Below are 13360 nucleotides of genomic sequence, written 5' to 3'. Positions count from 1 at the left end.
TGAAAAGGTTGGGGGTGTGATGACACCCACAAACACATCCAAACACGAACAAATAAATTAAATATTATTTCGATGTTCATTTGTGGCTTGAATGTGTTCAATTCTGTGTGCTAGCGTAATCATATCACTCCTAACTATATTAGTAGTGGGCAAATACATAAGACTACTGGATAATTACAAAAGTCTCAAATTTAGATGAATTTAATATTTTAAGGTAGACCTAAATAAGAAAGAGCCTCTAAGAGGCTAGTATAAATTAACATTGTTTAATGCTTTGTTTGTTTCGGGGATAATGTTTTCTAAAAAATTAATCATTTTAAAAAAATATTTTTCAAAAAATATTTTCCATAAAATTGCCTCATTTTCCTATATTTAGTAGTAACATTAAATAAGTTGAAAAAAGAATTTTCTAACTTTCCTTATTTAACTTGCTATAAGATGAATAATGCTAGAGATATAAACTATTTTACAAAAAAATTTACTAATTACTAATGGGGTGAATAATTATTGGTAAATGAAAATGTGATATTAATGGTAGGTTTAGATGAAAAACAATAAGAGGTTGGCCATATCAATATTTTGTAAAAATGTTGTAAAATATTTTTTTTTTTTTTTGAGAAACTATGTTGTAAAATAGTTTGTGACTATAGTATTACTCTTAAAAGATAGAGTTATTTCCAAAAAATTTAATGAATTTTTTTTCTAAAAATAAGCCATACTTTTTATATTTATTAGATATGATTTTCTTTTAACTCATTTTTTCTGATACTACTAAATTTTAAAAAATACAAAAAGCTATCTTTACACAAGATTTTTCCTAGAAACAAATAGAGCGAACCATCAAAATAAATCTTAAAAATTTACATCAAGTGAAAATGCATAATGAAATTGAAATTATAAACATATTTAAAAATTGCATGTGAAAAGATCCATGGAATCTATTATTAAGTTGATGGATCAACGTAGTAATTTGAAAATTAGTTGATTTATGTGTGGCATGTAATCAAATGCTTTACTATTTTATTTTGTAAATGAGAATACTTTCATTTCATCCAAATTTGGGGTTAATGCATTTTCTAATTATAGTACAAAAAAAATTTAACACCCCCACAAATGCATAAATCTCATCACACTCCTAGTATATCCATGATTGAAAAACACATCAACCCTAAATTTGACTTGTTCTTTTGCTTTCATTAACTATCAATTTTTTCCCTTTCAAGTAATTTTCATTCTTTTTTTATTATTAAAAACTCCATAAGGTTTTGAAACGCTTTAGCATTCACATCAATCCAAATAAAATAGCATAAGCTCCTAAATTTGACTAATGAACTAAAAAAAATTCTCACATCAGCTCATTTATTCATTATGCAAAATAAGATTTTGTAACCTATGCAAAATAAATTTTTTATTATTTCTTTACTTTACCCAAGGTTGAAGAAAGAAAGTGAATGTTGATTATTGTATACGAAGAGCAATAAAAAAAATTAAGAAAATCAAGAAGATTTGATTTTTTTTTTTTTAAGTAAAGTGTGTGTGTGTGTGTGTTTATTTTATTTCATATTTTGAAAAACTAACCATTGAATTATATGTTCTATATATTCTTAACATACATGACAATTTTCATACCAATCAGATGTAATTTACTATTTAATCCATAAACTCATATTTTATGTATTATTTTAAATTACAAAAACTTGAATGTAAACAATTGATTGATAACATGGCTATTAATTATTGATTATTTATAAATTTTATAAGCATGAAGAATATATGAAGATAATGTAATTCAACAGTGGATTTATCAAATTCACATCTAATTAATAAATTAGGTAGTGTAACATTACTTAGAGTTATATCAAGTGTAACTTAAATCCAAACTCTCTCTCTCTCTCTCTCTCTCTCTCTCTCTCTCTCTCTCTCTCTATATATATATATATATATATATATTCTCTCTCTCTCTCTCTCTCTCTCTCTCTATATATATATATATATATATATATTATCTGAGATAAAATTCTACTCTAATTTGATTTAAGTATATGTGTGTGAAACTTCCTTTTAAAGACTTAAACCCCAACTCTTACCTTTCACACACCACAAACGCTAATACTTGTGAAATGGCTGACTATCACGTCAAAGATACACGGTAATTAAAACAGATAATTGGATGTTTTGAAAAGTTGTGAGTTAAAATAGAAAAATTAAGCTCTTATTCTATAATAGACAATAATTTTTGCATAAGTTAATGTGAATATTGTTAATTTATTTTACTTTTGAGTTCATGATATCGAGAAATTCAAAGCCAAGGATTTTTATCTAATCCTATTGGTGATGATGAATTCACACTCTTTTACAATGCTTCCATTTGACAGATGATTAAACCATCTGGCAGATGCTAATGTAAATTAGGCTATTTATTTTTCTCAAAAAAAGAAAAGGCTACTTAGATCTTACCGACAGAACAACCAAAGCTAGTCACAATATCTTTTTATATACATTTCCAAATTTCTCCAATACATCTTGAATCTTTCATAAAAAAGGAATCAAAATTAGAAAAAAAAAAATCTATATATCTTCATTTTTTCAAATTTTATGAATAACTCTCGGATTATTTTTAAATATCCCTACTCTTTCAGCTAGTAAATGAATAATGTGATTTATATATTTAACCTTTTACTAGAAATATGAACTTGAATTTCCATCAATTCACACCCCAGAAAAGTTCCAACCGAATGCATAGAGTCGAGATATTTGAAAGCCAAAAGTAACAATAAATTTACCATCGCCTGGTTGTGTTAAGTCCAGAAGTAAACAATACATTTAATTAATAAACATATAAAAAAAGAGAAGAATGATACAACATAGCTGAAACAAACAAACCAACAATCTATTTTTATTAACGGTATTATGGAGTGTGATTTATTACAAGCCGACTCAGAGCTCTATTAGACAAGTTGCACTTTTCAGGCAATATTTTATATATTTGATGTGAAATGACAATATATATATATATATATATAGATATAGATATAGAAATGCTACACAACTCAAGCATATGCCTTAACCAGTGTTTTGCAAGCCTGCAGCAATACCCTTCATGGTCAAGATCAGGGTGTCTTCAAGACCAGGAGCATATTCACTTGTGGGGTTAAGCTTTATAAGCTCTGCAGCTGGCTTGCTTGATTCCATGTATTCTTTTGACAAATGTGGCCTAACCTTCACATGATAGTCGGGGTCACGGATCCGTTTTAATGTGTAGGCTTGGCACACATTAAGTGTTGTGATGTATGCATCACGAAGGCACAGTCTCTGCCTTAAGTAGGGGTCTCCTTCAAGAAGATCCTTATGCCCAGCAACCTACAAAATCAACACAAAAAGATATTGGTTACCGATACATCTAGATGTACATTCCTAAATTTTAAAAAAGTTCTTTCTGGGGGCTGAGGGAGGGGTGTTTTGGGGCCTGGGGCATATTTCTGACTAAGGAAACCATCCTAAACAAACTGTATAATCGGTCTTAGTATTCTAGGTCCTTATTGACCCCATGATATGTTTTAGAAGCAAGCATTTTTGAGTGGTATGTTTTAGAAGCTAGCATTTCTGACTTGTGATTTAAACAAAATTACATGTTTTAGGTTGAAAAAGAACTGCTTTTGTTTGAGCCCAAACTATGAGCTGGTGAGTAAAGTTGCAATGGCCCTTTCCTAACAATCACACAAGTCAATTAAATTACCTTGAGTAGAAGCTGTTTAGTTTCTTCATGGTTGGCCCTTAATCGCTCTCCAAATGACCATAGGTCTTCTGATACTAGGAGCTTGTCATACAACGCCGCAATTCCTGGGTCTCCCTTGGCAAAGACCATCTCAATTAGGTCAATTGTGACCCTGAAGAAAGGCCACTGATTATACATTTCCCGAAGCATTTGGAGATTCTTTCTTTCCTTCTCAATTACGTGCTTAAATGCTGCCCCAAAGCCAAGCCACACTGGCAGATGAAACCTAGTCTGGGTCCATGCAAAGATCCATGGGATTGCACGGAGTGATTCAATGCCTCCACTTGGCTTCCTTTTTGATGGACGACTCCCAATGTTCATCCGGCCATATTCTGTCTCTGGCGTTGCCTGTAGTGTCAAAAGAAGATGATTTACATTAGATTATCAGCAGCATCTTCATAATGTTCAGCGACTTTAAAATTAATAGAAAATGAAAACAATTTCTATGCCTTGAGAATAGATTGTAAATTTATATAGATGCAATGAAGTAGCTTTCAAAGAATAAAATAACAAGTAACAAAACTTTAGTGTGGGTAGACAAATACAAGTCAGAGAAGGAATAAAAACATATAATCTTTCTTGGAATCCTACAAATTACTTAAGAAGAGAATACAATACTTGTTCAGTATTAGCCTATGAATACGAGGTAAATATACTGAAACACATTGAGTCACTTTTCCAAACCCCAAGGAGAGCTCTGTTATACTCTAAATATATCCAAAGGAATTAAGAAGGATGCGTAGGATACTTACAAGGCGGAAATATTCAACAAAACGAGGTTCCTGGAAAACAATGGAACGGTATTCCTTTGTTGCAATAACTGCCATCTCATCCATAAGTGCACGCCATTCCGGCTTTGGTGAGACAGGTGGATGCATACCATGCTCAAGTGTAGCAGCTGTGAATCGCTGGAGTGTTCTAAAGCACAAGTGCTCCTCCCCAAATGACTGTTCAATAACTTCACCTTGAACTGTCACACGAAGTGACCCTTGAATTGTGTCAGGTGGCTGAGATAGTATAGCAAGATGGGTAGGCCCTCCTCCCCTACCAACTGTCCCTCCACGGCCATGGAACATTGTAAGCTTAACTCCAAATTTCTTAGCCACCTTTATTAGCTCTTCTTGAGCCTTATATAACTGCCAAGCAGCAGAGAGACGGCCAGCATCTTTTCCTGAATCTGAATACCCTATCATAACTTCTTGCTTCCCATTAATGCGGTTTTTGTACCAGTCTATTGAAAAGAGGCGAGCTACAGCAGCAGGAGCAGCCACAAGATCATCAAGTTTTTCAAACAGTGGGACAACCCTTAATGGCTTCTTCACCCCACATTCACGTTGTAAAAGCTCTACAGCTAGTACATCAGATGGGGATGTTGCCATTGAGATTATGTAAGCACCAAAGTTGTCTGAAGGAAGTTCTGAAATGACATGGAGAGTGTCCAACACATCAGCAATTTCTTCAGTTTTGGGAAGATCAAGGCCAAAAAGAGGGCGCTTGCCACTGAGCTCAGACAAAAGCCATTCTTGTCTCTGTTCCTCTGACCATTCTTTATAAGAACCAATGCCCAAGTGCTTTGTGATAGCATCAATAACATCAGTATGCCTCTCTGATTCTTGGCGGATATCAAGTCTTACAAGTGAAAGCCCAAAGGTAGAAACTTGTCGTAAGAAATCAAGAAGGCTTCCATCAGCTATTGGCCGGTCACCACATGAGCAGAGTGACCTGTAACTGAGTTCAAGAGGTTCCAGGAACTACAAAGGAAAGGAGGGAAAAAGTCAGCACTAAAGAGAACATGCCACTAAACCAGAATAGCTAGCAGGGGCACAAATCAAACATAGTTTTTGTGAGGGTCTCAAATCATGTATTAAGCTATTGCAATTTTGAACCTGAGCAAGTATGTTATGGGATTCAAGCCATCTATTTTAATTGTCAGTATTCTAGAATCTGTCTATAGGCATGGCCTTGTCAATGGGTCATCACAAAAGCAATCATCTAGGTGGTCACTAGTATGTCAAACAAAATCAATCAAACACAGAAAATGAAACAAAACTGTAGCTTGGTCAATCATTACTTTTAGATTTTGAAGTATAGTAGAGATAATGCAAAGAATAATTTTTCCTTTGTTATGAAAATAATATTCTCAAGAAACTCTTCAATCACCAAGTACAAGCTAAGAAGAAGATTTTAAAGGGTAGTGATATTATTTGAACACAGAAATACTATCTATTCTTATAATTTCAAAAGCAAAAAGGCAAAAGAAAATATTTTGGTTCTTCCATAAGGATAGGGGTAAAGCTTAAGGAATTGGGAGGTGTTATCATTAATTTCTAACAATTAGAACACAACATCAAGAAATGAAGAAGTTACAATATAGATATAAAATATAAAAAAAGGATGGAAAGGGGGGAAAATAAGAATCAAACATATTGCTTGTCATTGATATGTTATTAAAAAAAAAAAATCAAACTTACTCTTTGAGCAATGTGTTAATTCAATTTAACAGGCTATTCTAGATCTGAACAACTTATTACTGCATACAATTATTTTTCAGAAATTTAGGACAAAAGCTTGTATGCAAGCATTGGCTAATAGGTAGGGGTAGTAAATTAATTGCTATAAACCAAGGCATTCATAGCATATACAGTAAGCCAATAACTCCTGTTACACTTTATGAAATCCATATTGTTGAGTTAGTGCAAAAACTGATTTCAAACTTCACTATAAATAGAAATAACAAATTTAGTCTAATTGGTGTTTGGAATAAACTGAAATTAGCTTAGAATGAAGTTTCCTGTCTTCAAATTCTTAAAGAATGCACAATATTGGATTAGTTAATAGGATGCACATTTGAGACACAAGCTGAGCCTTCGGGTCTAAGAATTTTTCTTGTAAAGGCCTCAGGTGACTCAAGCTCTATGGTTTAGCCTCAAGGTGCTCTCCTGTTCACCTCAACATGCAGTGAGCCAATGACAACTAAAGCCCCAAAGCCCTATAAATGCCTGAAAGATATCTCATGTGAGAATCTTGAGTACATTTCATTGATTACAAAATTATCCAGTAAGCGGAAGATCTGATTGAGAGATCCTTCCCTCAGTTAGGATGTCCATTTAGAACAACCAGTGAGTATGAAAATTAGTTAAGTACCAAATTTGAATTAATTGTTTTTTTTTTTTTTTTTCCAATATGCATTATCAATAGTTTCTGTTTTCAACCAGTGATTGCCTATAAAACTAGAGGTAAACTGGTCTGTCAGTATAACCTGACAGCCAAAATATATAAACACCAAGCATAATATTGCCCCAAATGCCTAATTATTACCTAAATATGAAAAATAGACACAGCATGTTAGCATCCACTAAAACAAATACTATGAGACTGAACCAGACCACCACAACAATATATTGCTGACACACACACACACACACACACACACATATATATATATATACATTGATAAGTTGGGGTATTGAACCCACAACCACTCCCTTCACCCATTCTTTCTTTTGAGAGAGAAGTGTCATTTGGGTTTCACCACAACAACATATTGCCACCATAATACACTATGTCATTGGAGATTAATACTATAATATAAATTTATGAATTGATTAAAGAAACAGCCATTAGACGCATATCCATTACAAGGGAATTTATTAAAAATTGTAGAGGTGGAGAGACCTGCTCAACATTGGTGAAAGTTGCATCCTCAGGAATATCAGAGACCCCGTTGGCTAATATGTGACGAGCACGTTCACGTGTATTATAAAGCTTGTCCCTTACGTCACCAAGAATAACACGATATGGCTCATTTGGAGGAACTTGTTTCCAAAACTCTGCATTAATGAAAATGTAAATCATAAAATTATCTGACATTGATAAGCATATTCAAAAGTTCCAGCCAATATGAAAAGGCATAGTGTATTGAGTTGTTTATATTTGATGAATTCTTTTTACACAATGAGAGGATGAAATTTCCATACATAATAGAGAAAAAAAAAATGAGTTTTAACTTTTCAATAGTGTTCAGCAGTTAGATTTGTGAAAAAATTTAATATCATGATTACATACCTATGTAGTGTTTTGCATCCTTCTTTGAGGACCTATGGAGTTCATCAGCACGAATGCGAAGCTCATCATTGCATCGCCACATAGATAACTGCCAATAAGGATATAAATGCAACATATTAGATGAATGGTCAAACAAAAAAAGTTGTGATGAAACTCGCAAGACTGGATTTTTGTTGGGTTTTTTTTTTGGGGGGGGGGGGGGGGGGGGGAAATAAAAAAAAAAAAAAAAAAATTCTAGAGTCTGATTACTGTTTCGGATACCTCAAACATGAGATCCTCAATCTGGGAAAAGTACAAGTTAGCAGCCATCATTCTAGCCAGTAAGCATACATCCCTTGTAACTTCAGGAGTAACCCGGGGATTTCCTGCAGTCCATATCAGATATATATGAAGTGAGAAAACCACCATAATGATCGAAGAGATTATTCTGTGTGAGTGTATGAGAGAGAGTGATGCAGCCATGGAAGAAATAACAAGTTTCTGTCATTAGAAAAGTTTTTAGTTTTGTAAGCTAAGCTTCGCTTGGGATTCACATGCAACATCCAACTGAGACGAGTTTTATAGGGTTCAAAACGTATATTATTAGTGTCATAGAGTTCAAACATATTTAACTGGGGCAAAATGTAATAATACCCCGGTGGTTTGGGTCAAGTTTTATAACTTGTATTATAAGTTTCATAGAGTTCAAACATATTTAAATGGGGAAAAATGTAAAAATAACCCTTGTGGTTTGGTCTATTCCAAATATTCCCCATGTACTATCAATTAGACCTAGAAAACAGGTTGGGTCATGCAGGTTATGGTCAGAAATGGGTTGGACTAGAACAGGCGGCAAAGCCAATGATTATTACCGAGTCTTTGACAGGTCATAAAAACCCAATATGGCCCTTATTTTTTTACATACAACAAAATAAACAAATAAAAAAGATACTTGAGCTTATATCCTTTGGGAATGCAAGGGTTGCGAACAATGCCATTCTGATTCCCACTATATAGAATCAGAATTTTGTTCATTACAGGGGAGAGTTATGCTGGTATTCCTTTATTACTCAAAATTATTATAGATCCTTCTCAATCAAAACCAGATAAATAGAGAAAAAAAGGGGGGTTGTTTAAGCAGCAAGTTTGATTTTAGATTAGGATGCGTGGGGGGTTGATGCTGACTGAGATTTGGTTTTGGGTCTATTCCAGTAAATAGTGGCCGGTTATCATTGGTGTTGGCGAGGTTACATGGTGTTAGTTGAGAGAGGGGAAGAAGAAGAAGAAGAAGATTAGAGAGAAAAGAAGAATTAAGTACAAAAATATATAATTTAAAATGAATTCTTATTCAATTTTAATCTAAAATGAATATTTTAATAAAAAGGGTTCAAGTGCACAACATGTGTTGAGTTTTCTTCCATCACAACTTATAAAAATGCCACAGTCAGAGTAACTGCATCATTTCACAAACCATGGGTCAATCAAATTGAATTGATAGTACAAGGTATTTGTTTGACAAAGACACAAACCACAGAATCTTTTTTCCATTTTTCCTATTTTAACATGTGTTGAGTTTTCTTCCATCACAACTTATAAAAATGAAACAGTCAGAGTAACTGCATCATTTCACAAACCATGGGTCAATCAAATTGAATTGATAGTACAAGGTATTTGTTTGAAAAAGACACAAACCACAGAATCTTTTTTCTATTTTTCCTATTTTAGTTTGGACTTTTATTTTCCAAGTCATGGTTAGTTCAGTATACAGGGCCAGACCTGTAATTTGGTTTTGTGTAAAGTCTAGAATTATCCAAGGAGATTCCAACCATCTTAGCTGTATTTTCTTTGAGACAAAGTTAATCTTTTATTACCTTATTAGATTTTAGTTTAATAATCAAATTAAGAGTCTTAATACTACTACTACAAATAAGACTATTGTTCACAATCTGTGGATAGATTCTCACCTCTTTACAACCCTAAGTCAGTTTTTCCCCTTTCCCTACCAAAAGTTCCATCATTATTTGAACCTTAATCCTCCTAGACTATATTAAACTAAGCCCACGGCCCACCATAGGCAAAGCTAGAGAGGTTTTCCCTACATGAGAGAGAGAGAGACTCAAGTTGTCAACAACTCCTTTCAATGAAATGATCAAATAAACAAATAAACTTAAAATTTTTCAAATCTAAGTTGTCAAAGAAAATATAGGAAGCCTGCCAAAGGAGAAAAACTCTTATAGTTTCTTTAGTTTGAGGTAACAATGAAGTAACAGCATACCGAGTGAAATAGGCAATTCCATATTTGTACAATTGTTTTTTTTTTTAAGTTAATAAATTCCATACATAGTAATCCCTCCTTTCCTTTCATGTATATAACAGATACAGGATGATCATCAAAATTGTAACTTTTTTAATCATCAGGATATTGCAGGAAATAATGTCCACATTCAGTAATTTCCAGGGTGAAAAGATACGTACCATCTCGATCCCCACCCATCCAAGAAGAGAATTGAATGAGAGGGGCATTGTAAGGAACGCGTTCATTTATCCCAATGTTCTTCAAAGCTGTGTCAACACGTCTTAAGAATTTTGGTACACCTTTCCAAATTGTCTCATGAAAGTAGCTCATTCCTGCCCTCATCTCATCTTGTGGAGTTGGAGGTGTCCTTCGAATTTCATCTGTACGAAATGCAGCTTGTATCTACAAGAGAAGAAAAGAAATGTATTATGTAAGATAAGAATAGGATAGAGAACTTTATGTAGGATGAGAAAAGGAGCTCCTGAACATTGTGACTATGTACTGCATTAAATAATAATATATTAGAAAATGTATAATCCCTAAAGTCTATACTCAAAATTAGCAAATAAATTTCCATCTTCAAGACAGAAGGATATACAGAACAATAACAACAACAACAACAACAATGATAATAATAATAAATAAATAAATAAATAAAACAAAGCAAAGGTCCTAGAAGTTTGTAGAAGAAACAGTATCCCATGATTGGCATCCACATACCTCCCTTTGTAAAGCCTCATCAAGTTCCTGCTTATCATCAGGAGTTATGTCTTTAGCATTCAACTGAGTCAAACAATTCCTTATCCTGAAAAATTAAACAATAGCATAATATCAATATGAATCTTGGAACAAAAATAACCATCTAACTCCTAAACAGAAAGCAAATAGCATATCAAGATACACTGCAAAGGCGAATGAACAAATCATAAGGAAATTTCTTGCCGTGCACAGATGACAACTATACATCAACTTAGGTGGTAAACAAACCTTGCATGCTTTTGAAGCAAAGATCTTCTGACAGATTGAGTGGGATGTGCAGTTAGGACCAAATCTACGGTCTGATTCTTCAGAGCATCAAAAACTTCTTGAGGGGACTTCTTCAGTTGCCCCACAAGCCTCTTCAAAGTCTCTTCAATGTCTGATTCAGTTGTTGCAGAAGCCTCATCAGCAAAATCTCCCTTCTTCAACTTGATCCTCCTTCGGTAAGCAATCTGGACTTCCTCGGCCAAGTTGGCCAAATTAAGCATGTGAGAAAATGATTTAGCAATGACAATAGAGTCCCCAGGATCCAGACTTGTAAACACATTCCCAAGCTCCTCCAACTTCTGAGGGTCATGCTTCCCTTCATACTCGGCTGAAAGCTCATAACAATCTTGAACCTAATCCATAATACATCATAATAGTTAATAAGTTAACCCATTATTACCAGAAAATCTAATGCAAGAACCCACCCCAATTTTGTAATACCATCGTTAAATATTTTCATGTGAAACACTTTGCAAGGAATTTCACTTGTTGAAACAAAATTGCCTTAACCAGAAATGAAAAAGAGAAAGAAAATTGCGTTTACTTACACTATCATTAATCAAACTCCAAGCAAAACCCCAAAAATATAACTTTGTACTTGACACTTGATCAAGTTGCTTATAACATTAAAGACAACAACTACACAATTTTTGAGTTTGCCTAAACAAAATTTGTACTTTGGCACTGTATCAGGTATAGCTTTGTGTATTCCTGGGTCCTATATATCCAAGAAATCAATTTATAATTTTATAATTTCAATTCTTCCCCTAATTTTTCTCATAAATCAATATACAAATATTTTTCCCAAAGTACAGAATTCTACACCACACACTGCATTTAATGCAAAAAAAAAAAAAAAACGAAGTGGGCATCCTCTAAAAACCAACAAATTGTCAATCCAAGCCTACAAAAAGAGTTAGAAAAGCTTGTAACTTTAACCAAATTGCAAGGACATCCTTGACATGTGCTATTTTATCACAAAATTTCAATACAGGAAAGTACTAAAAAATACTTCAAAAGTAGTCAAAGTGAAAATTAATAAAATGAAATCCATTACCGTTTCTCTGAGGTTCTCGCCATGCAAATCTTGAAGAATATCCAGGAACCTATCCAACAACAAAGCATCATACTCCACTAGCTTGTCATCCTCAGACACCTTCTTTGGTGCCAGAAGCCTCAATTGAGCGTCAATTGAAGCCATCTTCTCTACGTTCCGACCCGCCATATCTCTCTCCCTCTCTGTCTCTGGTGCTCTGTTTTTCGGCTTGCTCTGTTTCCGATTTATCAAACCAAAAATTTACTGTTATAGTGATTTTTTTGTTGAGATAAAACAGACCCAGCTCATCAAATAGTGGTTTAAATTGAATTAAACACTCAAAAAACAAAATAACAAAAAACAAAATAGTTGGAGACTATGGGAAACCCGTGAGTCCCGGATGAGGAGGATTGCGCAGCGACGTGGAGAATGGGTTTTCTATGATCTTTGCACGGGAAAGTTAAAGAAAGAGACTTTGGTCACGGAAGAGATATCAGATATTAATGGGAGAGTCAAAAGAGAACTGGGTAGTTGTGATGTAATTCATGTGAAGCACAACTCTTCTGCTACTCGTCCACATTTATAGAGCTAGAGAAGGTGTGAGCATCCTTTTTTTTTTTTTTTTTTAATTTAATTTAAATGGGTTCTTTTTTTCTTTTTTTATAAATAAAAAGGTAATTTGATTTTTAATTAAATGGGTTCTTTTTTTATTTTCTTTTTTATAAGTAAAAAGTAAAGGCCTCTCTCTTTGTTCCAAAAGGGAAAAAAAAAGGAAAAGCAGGATGCCTATTAAAAAAAAAAAAATGAACTGAGACAGTGAGACTCCCTCTATGCCTTTAGAAAAAGAAAAATAACAGCGCAATAGCAACTGTTTGAGTTTGAATCGATGTGGAGATGGAATATGCCTTATAAGAAAGAATCTGTAATTGGATCTTTTATTCTCGCCCTGTTGAGGAGTTCTAAATATCATTTCTTTTTTGATAAGCGTTATATTCATTATATTTTTATAATATTTTTATAATAAATTTTAGATAATATGTTATTATTAGTTTTAATTTAAATACACTATTAAAATTATTTTTTTATCTACAAGTAACAGCATGTAATAACCTATCACTTAAAATTTGTTGTGAAAATATTGCCAACATAACATTTTTTTTTTTTTTATATATAGTTACCTTGT

The 13360-nt window shown here is 33.4% G+C and overlaps 1 protein-coding gene across 1 annotated transcript; it reads right to left on the bottom strand.

Annotated features, from left to right (window-relative positions):
- Positions 1-2869: 2869 nt before the first annotated feature.
- On the bottom strand, positions 2870-12747 carry LOC112032494 (phosphoenolpyruvate carboxylase 2). Its single transcript, XM_024065254.2, has 10 exons — positions 12199-12747; positions 11103-11494; positions 10836-10920; positions 10295-10517; positions 8102-8205; positions 7841-7928; positions 7451-7605; positions 4528-5526; positions 3737-4123; positions 2870-3360 (listed from the first exon to the last, which is right to left on the bottom strand). The coding sequence occupies exons 1-10, from the start codon at positions 12364-12366 to the stop codon at positions 3064-3066; spliced, it is 2898 nt and encodes a 965-aa protein (XP_023921022.1). The 5' UTR covers positions 12367-12747; the 3' UTR covers positions 2870-3063.
- Between the last annotated feature and the right edge of the window lie 613 nt (positions 12748-13360).

Source organism: Quercus suber, unplaced genomic scaffold, assembly GCF_002906115.3.
Source record: "Quercus suber isolate HL8 unplaced genomic scaffold, Cork oak 2.0 scaffold_14, whole genome shotgun sequence".
NCBI lineage: Eukaryota > Viridiplantae > Streptophyta > Magnoliopsida > Fagales > Fagaceae > Quercus > Quercus suber.
The sequence above is the reverse complement of the archived record's forward strand: the minus strand, read 5'-3'. Positions and strand labels throughout refer to the sequence as shown.

What these genes read in the sequence shown, in the direction of transcription:
- LOC112032494 (XM_024065254.2), bottom strand. Translation starts at nt 12,366, where the DNA reads ATGGCGGGTCGGAACGTAGAGAAGATGGCTTCAATTGACGCTCAATTG. An exon ending in TTGCTTCAAAAGCATGCAAG is followed by an intron (nt 10,921 to 11,102) that starts GTTTGTTTACCA and finishes TTAATTTTTCAG; the next exon opens with GATAAGGAATTGTTTGACTC. An exon ending in CTTTCACCAATGTTGAGCAG is followed by an intron (nt 5,527 to 7,450) that starts GTCTCTCCACCT and finishes TTTCCTTTGTAG; the next exon opens with TTCCTGGAACCTCTTGAACT.